The 18,231-nt window shown below is 39.1% G+C and overlaps 1 protein-coding gene across 1 annotated transcript in view; it reads left to right on the forward strand.

The window, feature by feature from the left end:
• ACMSD (aminocarboxymuconate semialdehyde decarboxylase) overlaps positions 1-18,231 on the forward strand; it is a 55,153-nt gene that overhangs the window by 20,581 nt on the left and 16,341 nt on the right. The window contains 5 exon segments of the mRNA XM_039874533.1: positions 3,526-3,759; positions 7,083-7,127; positions 7,129-7,180; positions 9,708-9,803; positions 10,947-11,119. Of these exon segments, the coding sequence (XP_039730467.1) occupies positions 3,526-3,759; positions 7,083-7,127; positions 7,129-7,180; positions 9,708-9,803; positions 10,947-11,119 (600 nt within the window).

Here is an 18,231-nt window from a genome sequence, read left to right on the forward strand (position 1 = left end):
TCAGAATTGGTGAGAGATCCAGACCTGGTGAGGGCTGGGGTTGGGAGCTCAGTTCTTTATGCAGGAAGGAAACTAAGAGGCCCCACAGGAGTCAGAGAGATGGTGTTTCACAAACCTGCTCACATTTAATCCTCTCTCAACACGTCTATGTGGCAGGCATTGTTACACCTATTGTTACCCTTTTAAGGGGGCAAGGAGGTTAAGGTATTTGCTCAGGATCACACAGCTAGTAAATGGCAGAGCCAAAATTATAGGTAGGGTTCTCTTATTCCATCACAAAAGTGTCTCCCTCAGGATAAAGATCGCCTGGAGTACTCATTAAAAATTTTTTTCAAGTCCCATCTACTGAACAATTTCCAAAAGAGGGCCTAGGAATTTGTTTAATTATGTTCTTCCCTCAACCCCTGATTTTAATCAACAAAAGTAAGTTTGAGGAACATTATGCTATGTCATATTATTAAAACCCCCTCTTTTAAAAAATACAAGCTCTAATTGCATTAGCCTTGTTCCTAGAGATCAAAGAATACGTATCCAAACTATCTAACACAGAAATAACTCAATTTACTATGTCAGTATGAAATGTGGTGACAAGTGATGGCCACTGGGATGTAGGAAAGGAGCAAGGCTGGACAGGAGCCTCCTTTCACCACTTTCAAACCATATAACCTTTGATCTAATCTATAGAGAAATGAAATAGAGTAATGTAAGTGAAAGTATTTACATAAAATGTAAAGATTTTACAACTGAAAGATATTCATTTGTTTGATACTAATCATTGAATGTAAGTATCTTGGGACAATGTTTAACACTCTCTAATCAAAAGCTGTAGTCTTTAGTCCTTACTAAACAATGATTCATTTTTTTATTGGGTATTTTTCATGCGCCAGGCACCACTCTGGACGCTGGCAATATGGCATGGACAGACAGGCTCATTCAGTGTTTACATTCAAACAGGGAAAGGCATAGAATAAACAAATAAACACAGTGATGACAGACTATAATAAGTATTAGAAAAGGAAAAAACAAAACAATAGGATAGAGAGTGGCTGGAGTTGGGGAAGGCCTTTCTAAGAAGGTGACATTTGAACCGAGACAGTAGAGTAAAATGGAGCCCATCCTGTGATGAACCAAAAGAAGAGCATTCCAGGCAGGTGGAACAGCAGTGCAAAGGTCCTGGGGCAGAAAAGGGCTACAAAGTACAGATAGGAGGCCAAGAAAGAATTATGTGAGCCCTGGGAGAGACAATGTGGGGCCACATAGACCATGTTCAAGTCTGGATTTTACTCTTAAGTGTGAAAGAAAGTCCTTGAAGTTTTGAGAAAAAAAAAAAAATGACGACCTCAGTTTTAACACCTTACTCTGACTTCCAAGTGGAGAACAAGCTATAGAAGGACAAGAATGGTAATGAGACCAGCTTGGAGGCTTCTGCAGTTGTCCACATAGGAGACACTGGTGGCCTGGGTCAAGTAGTGGCAGGGGATGGGGAGATGTGGGCAGGTGAAAGGAATTGGAATAGATCTAACAGGATTGGATGTGGGTATGAGAGGAAAAGGGGCCACCCCCAGTTTGGGAGCCTCTCTCCTAACACCCTGGCTTCGAGAGCTTGAAAGCAAGAGATTCTAGGCATGCTGGATGCTAGATTCTGGAGCCAAATCCGGAGTCCCTAAGCATTCCAGACAGTGGGTACCAGACCCACTTAGGAGCTGAATTAAAAGGGTGGGGAAGGTGGCCGAGAACTACACTTTATCACATGTGACCTAAGATGAAGAGCCCTGAAAAAATTAGTGGGGAAATGTCTTACCTCAATAAAACTTCACAAGATGGAGGGTAGAAATTGGGTCAATTAGTTTTTCTTGAATTATTTGACTTTTGTCCAGCCTTTATTCCTCCTCCTAGAATCTGATGCTAAAGGTTGAGGGAGGCCTGGGACAGAGAGCCTGAGAGAAGGGAGACAGGGAGGAACAGCGAGGGAGGGGAGAACAGGAGAGGAGTTTGGAGACTTGCTGGGCTCCTTGGCCCTGGGAAATGCAGGAGTGTCCAGGCTATTCTTCTCGCCAGCTTTGCTTTTCTTTGTGTCTGTCTCTAGGAGTGACAGTGCAAGCCCTTTCAACAGTTCCCATCATGTTTAGCTACTGGGTGAGCGTGAAACTTCAAACCATCTCTTTGGTGGGCAAAGGCTCATGTCTAGCTCCCTAGCAAGTAGGTAGATGACTCAAGTCTTGATACTGCCTCCTCCACATCTCCTCCTTTTTAGAGATCAGTGGGGTTTCACAGCACCTCACACTGCAGTGTGCAATCCCAGGCCTGTCTTCTAAGTTCTGTCCTTGCTCTAGACCCACACGGTCCAGTATGGTAGCCAATAGTTGTACGCTGCTATGTGACTGGCGTTATATTTCTACTGAACAGCGCAGTTCTAGACCCAACTTTAATCTCCATCAGAATTTACCTTTCTGATGACTCATTCCTGCAGTGCCTTACTCAGTAACTGATAAGCCAATTTATTGTGAGGTGATAATTATTTTGAGGTGGGAATGATAATAATAGCCTAATATAGTACCTCTCCCAGGGAAATGATACAATTCAAAATGATTTCTGGAGTTGGTGGCCTTTCCCCCAGTGATTAAGTCTCGATTGTTAAAAGTACATAGCTGGGGGTGCGCTAAGCACCTGATGAAACCAGTAAATGTTCATGCATGTTGTGATTTTAGGAGCAATGGATATGCCACCTGCTCACACACACTTCCCACCTGTGCTCATAATTCCAGTACGAGTAATTCAATCTTTATCTGTTCCTGTGATTAGATTCACTACTTAAAATAAAAATGCTCTAAGACCTCAATATGCCTGAATTTATCAGATTGAGTGTCATTCTGACTAGACAACTGGGATTGCAGGAGAGTATCAAATTCCTGGCAGCCCAGGGTGGGATGATGTTGAAAGGAAAGAAAATAATGAAGATGGAAAATTTAGGGGAACAAAAAGCAAACTTCATCTGCATCAGCATTTTGCTAAAGTAACTCTGAGTGTCACTGCCAACAGGAAGGACAAGGAGAAGGACAAACAGGGACAGGAAAGGTGCATGAGTATCCTTGGCATCCTGCAGTGAGGCATGACAAGGAGGTGCCCTGAGGTTCTCTGATGGTGACGTCAGACACTCCTGTGTGGGAGGTAGCTCAGGTGCATAGGTGTGCAGCCCTGCAAGCTCCTGTCTGCAGGTGGTGAGGCAACCCACCCTCATTCCACCTCCACCACAGGATGTCAGCCCAGTAATTGTGTCCGTCCCATTAGATTACAGCCTCAAATTTTCTATTTGAGCAGCAATATTAGCAGTTTTCTTTGCATTTGCAATGGTTGGCTTCTGGGTCTCCTGAGGCCAATGCCTATCTCAATCTGTTCCTCAGCTTTCTGAGGGTTAAAGCCACCGATAGTGACAAATGATTTTGCCCAGGGGAGATGTTGTTCAGAATAGATATCTAGAGAAGTAAGTTTTGAATGATGTGATTTTCCCTTACCTGTCTCCACTAGGCCAAACCTCAGGACACTTTAAACCTGTGCCAGCTTTTAAACGACCTAGCTGCAACCATTGCAAGCCACCCCAAGAGGTCCGTGGGTCTGGGGACGTTGCCCTTGCAAGCCCCAGAGCTGGTTATTAAGGAGATGGAGTACTGTGTGAAGGAGCTGGGCTTCCCAGGGGTCCAGATCAGCTCCCACATCAATGAATGCGACCTGAACGTGCAAGAACTCTTCCCTGTCTATGCAGTGAGTAGGCGGTACTTGTTCAGGGAACACATAGCAAGGCTGGGCAGTGGCTGGGTGCTAGCAGGAAGAAGATAAACGTGCCTACTTTACTGGAAGGGAGAAAGAGATGCCTGATGACATGGTAGACATTGGAGGAAATGTGGAAAGAGCTCCCCAAAAGGAGTGGATCATTTCACTAGACAAGGGACAGGTAGAAATGCTTCCTAGGCCAGCTTTGAGTTAACTCAGTGAAATCTCTCTTCTTTCTATTCCCTATACTCTCTTTTTAATCTTTCATTTGGATGCCAAAGTATTACACTCATTGCAGACACTACAAAACAACCATGTTAATGACATACAAAAAAAGAAAAGCATTTTTGGAAAATACAGAAAAGTATAGAGAGAAAAACAAAATAACCTATAACCCACCACCCAAAGATAACTAACCACTGGTATAGTATATTTCATTTATATTTCATTTGTTTTTTATTTGCATATATCTGCATATAATTACATTTTAATGAAATAATTCTATTATATACATGATTTCATATCCTAATTGAGAATTTTCAATCTAAATGAAAATTCTCAGTGATTTTTAAATAACTGCATAATACTCTAACATATGCATATGTTTTATTTAATCAATCCTCAATTAAGATAAATTTTAAGCCACGTATTTTGAAAATGTATAATAAAAATATATAACAAAAAATGCCATCCGAATGTTAACATTTGATGCAACTAGATAGTGAGTATATGAATGTTCACTGTACTATTATAAATAACTTTCTATATTTGAAATATAGCATAACAAAATATATTTTCAAAAATTCAGTGCCAGGTATTTCACAGTCCCATGGTCCTCTCCACCAGTCTTCCTCTACCTTCCGTTCTTTCTGCTACTAAACCTGGCTTTCATTAGTACCAGGATTCAAGATGCATAATTCTATATTTGATTACATTTTCTACATCCCTCCTAGAATTATAACAGCATTGTTTCCTATCATTTTCACTGTAAACGCAAACTCTTCAATAATGAATTAAATAGATGTTGGTAGACTCACTATGCACTGTAATCACCGATCGTTTTATTCATTTAATCTTTATTGAGCTCTGACTACATGCAAAATTTTTCCCATGTTTGTTTCTATGGACACTGCCCACTAGTTGGGGGATTGCCTGTTAAATTGCCTCCTAATAACCTGAAAGATTTAATGTTCCTCTAAATATTGAACTTCCTCAAGCTTATTGGCTGCAGTGACTGAGCTGATGCAGTGTATGTTTTCTAGAAATTTTAATGAGCTTTGAAAGAGGATTTACTTACTGGGCATCCGAGTTGTTTCAGCACAGTGTGAGCAAACCTTCAGCTGCAATTCATTTTATTATTCACTGGAATTGGAATTATGAATTACTAAGGGTCTCAGAAAGCAACTGGTTGGGGTCCAAATGGATGGTATTTTCATTTGTTTGACTAGCTCGACCCATCCATCATTCTAACTAGGCTGTTTGTGGGCTGCAGTCTCTGAGGGGATTCAGGAGAGCATCCTGGCCCCATTTGATTTGTGATGTCCTGGGACTGACAGCACATTTGTTTGGTTAGCAAGACTTGCCAGCCGCACTACTCTGTAAACTGCGTCAGTAAAGTGCTGAAACAGGTGAGACGGTTACCATGAGCCAAGTTGGCTTTGTCATTTCAAAGCTGTCCCCTTTATCTCCTAGACTTCGCTTTTCAGTGAGTGAACCCAACAATACGCATTCAGGTCAGTTCAGTTTTCAGGCACAAAAATGACTTTGTTAGGAGTATGAGGCAGACAGAGTAGTAGTGGCAGACTGCCTATTTCTACCATTTATCAGCCACAAGACCTGAGAAAGTTACTTAGCATCTATCTGCCTTAGTTCTCCTCTTTCTAAGATGGAAGTAATACGAGTGCTCATCTCATAAAGTATTAAACTAGTTAATAATTGTAAAATTCGTATAACAGCTTTGGCACATAAGTTCTCAGTTAATGTGAGTTATAATTTTGAGAGTATAAGTGATTGCTTTTTGTTTTCTCTACAATGCCTCATATACAGAAGGTAACCAAAAATATTTGTTAATTTCATTTGAATAGACATGAACCAGCATAGGCTATAGAATCAAGTTTGGTCCTAAAGAAAAATCAAGTCTCATTGAGATACTGTGATCAGTGCCTTTGTCAAGCCCAACCATCCCGAGAAGCCAATATTCTCTTTCTAGCTTGCATCCACTATCAGAAACCAATTAGTTCCTCTCCTGTTAAAAGATTTGCATATCTCCTGCTCCTCAGAACCCATTAAATTAGAAGTCCTTTCTCTGATCTACCTTTGGCCTGCCACTTCCAGAATCCCTTGTTGTCCCAGAATTGTTTCTACCTTTTAAAAATGCTTATGTACAGAAGTTGTATTGCATCAGCCTAGTTAGCCCACATATTAATATGTAAGTCACTCCTGGACCCCAGTATATTTGGAAAAGAAATGTGCTAAGGAAAATCTGTTTTGAACCTAGATAAGTACTAATAATACTCAATGCCTGTTGAGGGGACTTTTTTGAATAAAGGTCATTTCATCCAGATGGTATTTCCATTTCTCAGAAGGCCCTGGAGCAGGTTTGCCCATGACATTTATCTCAGTACCTGCCTGCCTGAGGCATTAAGAGCTCTTTCCTTTCTAAAGTCATTTCATTCACACAAGACTATTCAGGAACTAAGCTGGGCTCCTGAGGCATTGTGAGAGCTTGCAGACCCCAGAAATTGCCACCCAGTATCAGGCTCTGAGTAACTGGAGGTCTTGGGCCAGGCCAGCCTACTCCAGCCTGGTCCTGAACCCCTGGCTCTCAGCACATCACTTCCTTGCTTTCCATATCCTCAGGATTCCAGGTGGAGGAAAGGAGGGAATACTCCAGTTCTGACTCCAAAGATACAAAATTAGCAGTTGTTCTGAAAGAGTGGACCAAGTAGGTACCCACAGGAGAAATGCCCCCATGCATTTGAGATGCAGGATCAGTCCTTAAGCATTTTGCTCTCAGCCAAAACATTTGAATGATGGATGTTTCCTGTGACTTTTTTTGCCAAACAGTATATTAAGTTAATCAACTTCAATGGTAACTCCACCGATCCCCTTGTTAAATCTAAGTGTCCTTTTTATTTTACAAGCACAAGCAGAGTTTATCAATGACTCTCACAGTGATCAAGAAACAACTTCGAAAATATTTAAGTTTATTTATTCAGATCAATGCAGACCTAGAGAAAAGCAATTTCCCAAAATCAGGACCCTGTATTTGCTGGCTCATCCAAGTAACTCTCTCTCTCACTGTTTCTTTGAAGGCAGCTGAAAAGCTGAACTGTTCCCTATTGGTGCACCCGTGGGACATGCATGCAGATGGATGGGCGAATGGCCAAATACTGGCTCCCTTGGCTTATAGGTTTGTGTCAGACCAGGGGTCTAGAAAAAGATGAGAAAGTCTTTGTTTTTTTCCAATTATCTGGAAAAAGTATAAATTAACAGGACTGTGAGTTATTGAGCTCTTACTCAGATAAGTGCTGCATATATTGCTTGTTTTGTATGGATTATGATTCTAATCATATCCACACAAAAGTCTACAAGGTTGACATTATAATAACCATTTTACAGATAGAGAAACTGAGTCTCAGAGTGGTTAAAAAAGTTGTCTAAGTCACACAGTGAACAAGCACAAATAGAATTTACACAGATCTGTCTGTCTCCAAAACCCCCTCACTACACATACCTTAAAAAAGCTCCAAAAATAAGTAGCCATGCTTATGTAATAGATTTTTTTAAGAAACCAATAACAGTATCAGCTCTTACAAATAAAAACCCTGGAGTTATGAGTAGTAGGTCACCTTCTACCATCCAAGGAACTGAGGCCTTACATTATAGATGACCCAGGCTTTCAATTTGCTGGGTATCTGCTCCTCTCTTCTGCTGTTTGCCTCCTGGTCTAGTCATTCATGGTGCCACATGAGGGTAAAAGGAAAAGAGGAGACACCTCATTTTGGCCTATCCAATCTCTCATATCATCTCTGATAAGAAGAAGAAATGGAGACAAATGTAAAATTCTGGGGTCACAAGTGAAAAGTGGAGCTCATATACAAACCCAAGGAAAAGTGGTCCCCAAATGAATAGCATTGGATTTACTCTGGGGAGGCCATCATCCATTCTCTTCTCAGCCCAATTAATACAAGTAATTATGAAGTAACCATCATGAAGAATTAAATGGAGTAATATATTGAAAGTCAATCAACTGAATTTCAGTTCCAGCTAGTCTCTATTTTTCTGTATAACCTGTGGCAAATCACTTTACTTCCCTGGGCCCAAGTTCCTCAACTGTAAAATGACAGAGTTGGTCTGGATTCTCTTTCTGCTCTGATAGTTTATGTCCCTGGTATTGCTTTTGAAGACCAGTGTATATAGTAAGGCATCTTCCTATCCATCCCCTATCAAATTTTTGAACAACGATTAGTAGAAAGAGATAATCTAATAAGCCCAATGCTTTCCAGCTTCCTAATTCATACAACACTTCGATAAGTAAAACAAACTTATTTACATTGCAACTTCTCAGAAAGCATTTGCAAAAAGGGTCATTTCATCATGCATTTATGCAGCATATATCTCCACCAGCATGTCAGGCCTGTACGAGACATTGAGGATATTGACACAAACACAACCTCTGCCCTTCTGAAGCCTACATTCTGGTTAGAGGAAAAAGAGGATAAACAAGTGTATAGATCATAAACAAACAAACAAACAGGCTAATTTCAAAATTCTATTCTGGATGCGAAAGTGGTCACTGGCAGATTGGAGAATTCTCAGCAAGGGAGAGCCATAACCCAATTTACATTGTATATTCTACTTTGGCTCCTGTATGGAGAATGGATAGTGGGGTTATAGTCCAAGTAATTAATGGAAAGCAGAATCATGGGACCAAAAAGAGTTGATGCTGTCCTTCTCCCTGTCTCAGGAAGCTTGGCCCACTTCCAGATGCATATGAGTCCATCATGCTTCTAAGAGGTCAAGGAGCCAAGTCATCTCTGTCCATGTTGCAACAGGGCAGGATGAGCATTCAGTAAGCCCCACCTGGCAGCCAGAGGGTCAGGCCTTTCCAGAGGTGCAAGGCTCTGCTGTGGAGCCCCCAGAGACTTTGTAATCATAGTCTGAAAAGCAGTAATCTGAAAATGTAGCCCGGACTGACTCCGTGGAGGTAAAGGAAGGCATTGAGTATTAAATATCTCCTTCTTCTAGGAGCACAACACACTTGAAATAATTCATTTTAATCCAGTTATTTTCAACCTCAGCTCTAAGAAGCAAAATTTTGGAATGAATAATAATATTACTATTTATTGAGCACTAACTAAGTGGCAAAACTAATCATTATTATCCCCCATTCTACAGATGAGGAAATGGAGGCACAGGGAAGCAACTAATATTTGTTCAGCACATCCACTGTGAAGTTCTGGCCAAGAACTTTCTGACATAATTATTTGCAAGGCTCTACATTACCCTTGCAAGATGGGCAATACTGTCCACGTTTCACAGGTGAAGAAGCACAGGCTCTGGGGCATTACACCTTATCAAAGGCTGGAAAGCAAAAAACTGGAACAGTTAGGGTTCAGCCCAGACTCAGTGTACTCTCTTGCCCCCTTGCATCCAAAACTGAAGCTGGGGGAATCAAGACAAAAGCCAGGTCCTCTGGCTCCTTGACTATTCTAGCTGTTAGATGACTCCACCTGCAAGCGGCAAATAGGAAGCGTCAGATTGTCCTGCTTGCCAAAGTAATAGCTGTATACAACCAAGCCATGCTGGGACACAGAGACCCCACGTTTCTCAGCACTGACAATTACAGCAGGCTGCTTCTCCCCAGCCATCAGCATCACTGAACTTCTTGTTTGAGGTGACAAGCCCTGTATCTTGTGACCATTTCGTCTTTTCAGGAGTTCCAGCAGAGACCATCATAGCCATTTGCTCCATGATCATGGGTGGAGTGTTCAAGAAGTTTCCTAAACTGCAGGTATGTTTTGCACATGGAGGTAAGACTCCATCTATATTGGTCAGCTCAGCTGCCGTAACAAAATACCGCAGACTGGGTGGCTTACACAACAGAAATGATGTTTTCACAGTTCTAAGAGTTCTAGGATTATGGTGCTGTCAGAATTGGTTTCTAGTGAGGCTTCTCTGCCTGGATTGTAGAAAGCTACCTTCTCACTGTGTCCTCGCATGGGCTTTACTCTGCATGCACAGATTAGGGTCCCACTTTAAGACCTCATTTAACCTTAATTATCTCCTTAAAGGCCCTGTCTCTAAATACAGTCACCTTGGAAATTAGGGCTTCAAGATGTGAATTTTAGAGGGACATAATTCAATCCATAACATTCTTCCAGTCATCATTGTAATCATAAAGTATTTGATGGTTCAGGAACCAAATTCCATTTTTACAGACAAGTTGTTTGGTTGGCACAGTTTTTGCTTTATTTTGTTTTGTTTTTTATTTAAATCTCTCATTTTATTTGATTTTATTTAAATTTTATTTATTTTATTTAAATCACCAGATCACAAGCCCTCCAGTTTGCAATAGTCTCCACTATTCACCTTGTTAATAAGTAGACCTATTTCATTCATTTAATTTCCTGCTTGGTCCCTGTAGGTAATAGAGTTCATGACTCTTAGACATATATAGGCACAAACAGAAACACAGACACACACACACATAGATACACACAAACATACACAGTCAAACTCAACATGCTGTTATCAGATCTGTTTTTCCTTCTCACCAGCATATGAAGACATCTTTCCATGTAAGTACAGAGCTCCTGATTTTTGATGGTTGCTTGCATGGCAATACATTTATGAATATGCCAAAATTATTTAGATATTCCCCGACTGATAGGTTGCCTCAGTAATTTGTTATTACAACCATGCTACATTTGAAAACTTTGACTACATAACTTTACACACTCGTCTTCTCTCTTTAGGATAAATTCTTCGAATCTGAATTTCTAGATGAGTTCATGTTGTTTCTTCTGGGTCACCTCTCAGCATTTGGAACCCAGTCCTTTGTAAATACTGCTAACCAGCTGGACTATAGTAACTTCTCTTTGCACACAATATGAGGATTAAAAGGAATCCTTTACAATCAAAGCCAGACCTTCAGTAATAGGTTTTATTTGCAGGTGGAGTCTTCCCCTTCACAGTAGGAAGAATCTCCCGTGGATTCAGCATGCACCCAGATCTGTGTGCCCAAGACAATCCAATCAACCCAAAGAAATACCTTGGTTCCTTTTACATAGACTCCTTGGTTCATGATCCTCTGGCCCTCAAGCTGTTAACATATGTCATAGGAAAGGTAAGCCGGGTCTGCCATTTAGATGGCTTGTAGGGAGCAGAGTACAGGTTCAGCAACCAGTCACTTAATCTCTCTTCAAAAAAAGGGGATGGAAGAAAAGGCATTAGAAGAAAGGAGAGGGACAGTGAGGTTTGGGATTAGGTTTGCTTGTACAAGGAGGGGATCGCATGTAGAACATCCTTCAACATAGAGTGTGTATCACCAGGGAACCATTATATATGCCAGAGAAATCCTAGATAATCCACATGACTGAATAGTTCCCCAGGTAAGATCCTCTTCCTCTGGGTCATCTCTGTATCTATCAAAAATGATATATTGTGATGTGGTAAGCAGAAAAAGCCACCAGTTTTGAAGTCAAATTGACCTGGGTAAAAATCCAGATTCTACCACTTTCTAACAGAATAAATTGTGAACCTAATTGTCCTCATCCACTAAATAAAGAAAATTGGAACATTAAAGAGGTAGGAAATGGCACCAGACAGGGAGGCAAAGGAGGATAATGAAGAGTTTTGTGTACCACCTGAAATTTCTTTCTGGAATAACTCAGCCTTTGTTTTGAAAATGATTCTTTCACCAGGCAAAAAAAGACCAGCATGGTAGTACTTTAAACTTCATAGGTACTTCTTTCCTCTGTTGTGGTCTGCTAGCAGGTCTCCCTGTTGATGGTATTTCCACCTTTAAGTACTCTTTGAAAATACTAACTCAGCAAGTTAAGACAATTTTTAGAGCAAAGGCCAGCCTGATTTGTGAAAAGTCTAAAATATTTAGTATTTCAATTCCATTTTATTACAGACAGATAACCATAGAAGTTGTCTAAATTTTTGCAAAGGAAAAAATATCTGAGGTTTTCTAAAAGAATATGGACATCCTTAAAGATTTGCAATAAGGTACTTGGATTGAGAGTAGACACAAAGGCATGAATAATCTTGTTTGGAAGAAAAAGAGGTCCACCATTTGAAAGGTACAAGTAGTGTTCTATCTCCAGAATGGAAGTTTCATCCCACTTTAACGCTGACTGCCTCTCTGATTTGAGAAACTCAGTGATGTTAAACATTCTGGTTTGGTAATACATTATGTGACTGAGATGTGTTTCTGAGGCTTCAAGCTTTTGTGTCATTCCTGCCAAAATGAGTGTTTGCCAGTTGGTCATGACCTTTAATTGTTTTTGGTTTGGACAAAGGGACTATGGCAAGTATGTAAGCAGGAAACTGCACAGAGTTTGAGAAGCTGAAAGAGACTGTGAGCTCTGGACTTTGAGCTATGAAGAAGGGGGAGTGGGAAAGTAGCATGGAATTGGAGAAAGGTTCATTCTTATTACCTCTCATCAAGCCTAGTACCCCTGGTTTTCTTGGAAATGGCAAAACCAGGAGAAAACATCCTTGGCAAATACAACACCAACCTTATGAGGGATACCATCAGCAGCGAGGAGTATTATCGGCACCTTCAAACAGCATTCAGGACAATACACATCCACCACAGGGTAAGAGCGAAAGCAAAAGAAGGTGGCACAAGCCTTGTGGATAGACTAGTTAGTAAGCACATGTGAGTATACCCCTTTTAGGGATCCCTCAGAAAAACTCAGAGAGAACTCTGCAAAGTTAGTGGTGCTGAGATCTTCATTCAAACTGTGAAGACTTGAGCCATTATATGACCAAAGCAAATGTGACCTCATTTTATGTGACCTCACAGGCTGGTAAATCCAGAACATATAAACAGTATAGATTAATAATTTAGGATTCGCTTTAAAATATTAATGCCTCCTCATTCTAGTTACATTCACATGAGCAAATTCTCTCAAAAACAATCCACAAAGCAGAATGGCTAAGTAAAGTCCTAGCATGGTGGCCAGGCTACAGAGCAACTGTCCAGATGAGAGCAAGAGGACAGAATGCTGTGGAGGGAGGTCTCTAGGACAGGAAAAATGGAACTGATTGAATATTTGATATGTTTGAGAAGTTGAAACTACGACTGCTAGGAATTCAACACATCTGCTGATGCATTAGGAATAAGCAGTACATATATAGAAAATTAAGCAAATGAAAGAAAAGGAAATAATTAACTCCAAGAACACAAACATCCATATAAAGGCATATAATCATCGTACATTACTTAATCAGCAGTAAATAATATCTATAGTGTAAATACTAAGTACTGGTTTAACTGAAAATTGTAATTCTACTGAGAAAATGGAGGAGAGAAGTTGAGGTAGTAAAGAAGTTGTCAGTGATCATAATGGGAAGTCAGTAAACACTCTTTAAAGCTAATAAATCAAGAAACAATTGTATATGCTTTTTATCTGGAGTTATGAAGGTAATTACCAAAAAATGCAGGTTAAAAAAATCAAAGTAGCTGCCTTGTAGGACAAGAGTTGGGAAACTGGGCACAGGACTGCTTTTGATAAGAAAGGTATAATATTTAATTAACTATGTATAGGAATTACTTTGATAAATCAAAATTTTAAATACTATAATAGACATCTCATATATATATAAACCAAAATCATTTGTTGAACACTTACTCTTTCTAATACACTGTGCTAAACAGAGAACTTAAATTACATAATCTCTTAGCTTCCTTCCATCTTAATATGCATTGCTTTTAATTTATGTCTACTCATTTTTAAAGACTAATACAAAGAGTGCTAGTTCTATGTGATCACTCTATCACTGTGAAAACTATGAAAAAAAGAAAACCTATTGCCTCCCTATATTAACATGAACATAGAAAATTCCCTTTACATATTTAGGTGAATAATTTTTGAGAGGTCAGTCATCCTCCCATTATGATTTTATCATAATTTTGGCTGGATCCACTGGTAATCTATTGTTGCATAAGTACTTGTGCCAACTCATGGCTTAAAATAATAATAAGCACTAATTATTTCTTGCAGCCTCTGTGTGTCAGGAGTTTAGAAACAGCTGTTTCAGGATCTCTCATGAGGTTACAGGCAAGTTGTCAGTCAAGGCTGCAATCACCTGAAGGCTTGACTAGGGCTGAAGGATTTATTTCTAAGGTGGCTTTTACACATGACTGGCATATGCTGGGTTTTGGCAGGAGGACTCAGTTTCTCCCCAGCTGGGACTTTCTTCTCTCCACAAAGCTGCTCGAGTGTCCTTACAACAAGGCAGTTGGCTTCCCCCTAGAATGAGTGATCTGAGAGAGAGAGACAGGGGAGGGAGGGAGGAAGGGAGGGAGGAAAGGAGAAAAGACAGTGGAGGGGAAGAGAGGGAAGAGAGGAGAGGAGGGAGGGAAGGGGAGAGAGGGGAGGAGAGGGGAGAGGAGAGGAGAGGAGAGGAGAGAATATCAGACAGAAGCTACCCTTCTTTTTATGACCTAGCCTCAAAAATCATGTAGTATCATTTCTGCCTCATTTTATTCATTAGAAGCAAGTTGCTATCTGGCTCACATTCAAGAAGTGGAATGTCAAAGAATTTAAAGACATGTTTTAAAACCACTGCATTCCACACATTGGCCACAAATTATTTCCATTCCTCCTAAATGCAAAATATCCTCACCCCTCCTATGATCACCCCAAAAGTCTCATCCATTTATAGCATCAGCTTAAAGTCTAGTATCTCATCATTTAAATTAACTTATGGATGATGCTCCCCATGTACAGTTTTTCTCAATCTGAAGACCTATTAACTGAAAAGTTCTTTGCTTAACATACAGACAGGCAAAAGATAGTTGCTATAGTATCGCCATTCCAAAGAGGAGATAATGGGAGGTTCAGAGACATCACTAGTCCCTAGCAAATCTGAAATCCATCAGACACATGTTGGCAGTTCCTTGATTAGAGCTCAAAGCATAGGAGTAATTCTCCATTGCTCTTGGTTCAACCCTCTGAGTCATCCCTCTTTTTTCTATGAAAGGTAGCCTATGTTTGTGGCTAAGTAGTTTTTACAGACTGCTTCATGACGGTACAAGTTTTGAAGTCCAAAGGTTTCTTTTCATTTTGTTCTATCTGTTCTTTTCAATCCAACCTGGTGGTGTTTCTGCTAATACAAATGTCTTAAAAACTTTGTGAGTCTTTTATGAATCTTATTAGGTTTCACACCATTAGGCAAAAGCCTTATCCACAAATCTCTGAGAAAGCCCTTCTCTACGCTAGGTTTCTTAAAAGGCTGCTGAGAGACAACATTCTTAAGCCATCTACAAGTCCTTATTGATTAACAGAATAGTTCTCTAAGGCACTGCCTTAAATCTTTTGAGGTCATAACAAAGATATTACAGTCACATCTTGACTTCATTTTCAGACTATAGTTTTTCTAATTGTTTCCTGGATTTAATCTTTGCCAGAAATCGAGCTCTAATTTTTAGCATTATTTGTCATTAGAGGGGTTGGGGATTTTCAAACCCAACAATTCTTGGCTCCTTTATATTTAATAATCCTTCCATTAAGGTACTTCCCTTGCATTTTACTATAAATAGGAAGAAGCAGCCAGTTAGTACTTTCAATACTCTGTAAACTTCCTTAGCCATATCACCCAGTACATTAAATATGTTTTCTGCTTTTCATATTACTCTGACAGTGTTGCTAAAATTTTTGCCACTACAGAGCAAAGATATCCTTTCCTCTAGTTTCCAAAAACATTTTACTCATTCTCCCTAACGTCCTTACTGATAGCCTTCCCACAGGCCAGCAGGCTTCTAATAAGTCTTTACAAGGATCTTTAGTCTTTCACTATTTTCAAGGTCTTTCCAACTTCCTCCCACTAATCAGTTCCAAATTCATTCCTACATTATGTTTTCAATATGGCAACATCATGCTTCCTGGTACCAAAATCTGTATTATTTGTCTATTATTACATAACAAATTAACCTAAAACTTAGTGGTTTTATCAACAATGAGCATTTATTATCTCATTCAGAAATTCAGGTAACCCATAGTTGGGCAAATTCTGGTTCAGAGTTTCTCATGAGATTCAATGAGATGACTGCAGTCCACCAATATCTATCTATCTATCCATCCATCCATCCATCCATCCACCCACCTACCTACCTACCTACCTATCATCTATTTTTCATCCATTTGTTCTTTCACTCTTTTTTTGCACACTACTTACACTAGCTTAACTCTAAACTCTCCACCAATTTTATAACTCTCCTCTCAGTACATTCAAAGACATTGGGTACAGCAGTCTATTAATTCTATCTTCTTGAAGAAATACCTTCAGAAGTCATTTGACTTGCTCCAATCTAGACTAGCTTGCTATTAAGATCTGCGGCACAGCTGTCATCTTGAAATTTCCCTTTGCCCGCTTGTGCTCGTGTGTGCTCTCTCGCGCTCTCGCTCTCTCTCATTGAATTCGTTGTTTCCTGAATCCTTTGATTTTCCAGTTTCTTGGTGGAGAACATCGCCAATAACTTTCTGAAAAAAGGTGTATAGGAGATGAAATTTTTGAAACTTCTATAAATGTCTTTATTCTTTTTTCACAATGAGTTGTTTAGCTAGGTATATAATTCTAGCTTAAAAACTGTTTTCCTCTATTAATTATAAAGATATTTTTCCATTGTATTCTGACTTCTATTGTTGCTGTTGAGTAATGTAATGCCATTCTAATCTTTGAACCTTCATATAAAACATGCTTGTCTCTCCTCCTCTCCCAAATCTCAAAAACTAAGATTTTCTTTTTGTCCTGAAGTTTCACAACAATGTTACTTGATACAGGTCTATTTTCACCCATTATGCTAGCCACTTGGTAAGCCCTTTCATTCTGTAAATTTCCTTAATTTGTTGCTTTAATGACCTCCTTCTATTTTCTCTTTCTGGAATTCCTATTATCTTAAAATTCAACCTTATTTTTTTCTTCTTTGATCTTTTGCTTTACTTTCTTGGAGATTGCTTGAACTTCATTAGTAAATCCTTCTATTCAATTGGATTTGTTTAATTTCCAAGAGCTGCTGTTATTGTTCTTGTTCTCTAAACTTTTTTTTTTCACATCTTTTCTTGTTGGGTGGATACAATATATTTTCTTACCTTGCTGAATATATGAATAATTTTGAGAAATTTATTTCTCTCTGCAAATCTTCTTCCAATTGGCTTTTTTCTCCTTTTAAAAAATCTATGTTTTTCATATTAAATGCTTTCATCAAATGCCTGTAATCCTTTGCTGTCTGCTTATATTTAAGTGTGGTCACAAAAAATAAGATTGGAAGTCTCTGCATACTTATGGGCCTATCAAATATAATCTTCTCTTCACTGCTGCTGCTAGTCTTTGTTTGTAGTTTGTATTTTTTAGTGGTTTCAGTTAGTTTGTTGATTTGTTTCTGCATGCCTGAGAAATATGCTGGAAAATGATAATACAATTAAGTGTAGAAACAAAAATAAGAGTGAAGATGACATGAAAAAAAAAAAAGTCCTGGAAATTCCGTTCTTCTGAAGCAAACAGTGAATGATGCTTAAAAATTTAATGCTGCACTACTTAGTCATAGTTATGAAAAATAGATCTTAAGTAAATTATTTGATTTGGTTAAGCCTCAGTTTCCTAATCAATAAAATAGAGATGATAATAATAGTACCTAACTCTTAGGGTTGTTGACAGGGTAAAATAAGATAATCATGTAAAGTATATAGCAATATTCCAGTTCCACAGAAAGTGCTCAATAAAGTATTTGATAAAGGTGCATATAGACTTTGAAGAATGAAACTATAGTGAAAACCACTGTGACAATATCAATTAATTTACAAGATTTTTCAATCATTTTGAAATGTTAGCAACTTTATAACTATAAAATCACGAAAATTTGAGATAAAGGAAAAACTCCATCTAGATTAAACTTCAGAACAAGCAAAACGTGTCGCTGTTTGAAGCAATGTTGTAAAAATAATGCTTGGATCCTCTATGGAGATTTAATTAAAAGTGAAGAGGGAGAGAGTAAAAAGAGAAAAGAATCTAGAAAGTCATGCACATGTCCAGAGAAAGATGCATGCTCAGAAAAGCCATGATAAGACTCTAAGCTTTAATCTCTAGTGGATCAGTAGAGATCAGCAGGAAGTAAACACTAAGGCATAGTTGTAAATGGCCTGGCTAAGTGCTAAAGGAATGATCAACACAGAACCAATCTGCAAAGACTGGGAGAGTATTTTTTCCTTTTCTTTTTTCTTTTTC

Source organism: Pteropus medius, unplaced genomic scaffold, assembly GCF_902729225.1.
Source record: "Pteropus medius unplaced genomic scaffold, Ma_sr-lr_union100, whole genome shotgun sequence".
Lineage (NCBI taxonomy): Eukaryota > Metazoa > Chordata > Mammalia > Chiroptera > Pteropodidae > Pteropus > Pteropus medius.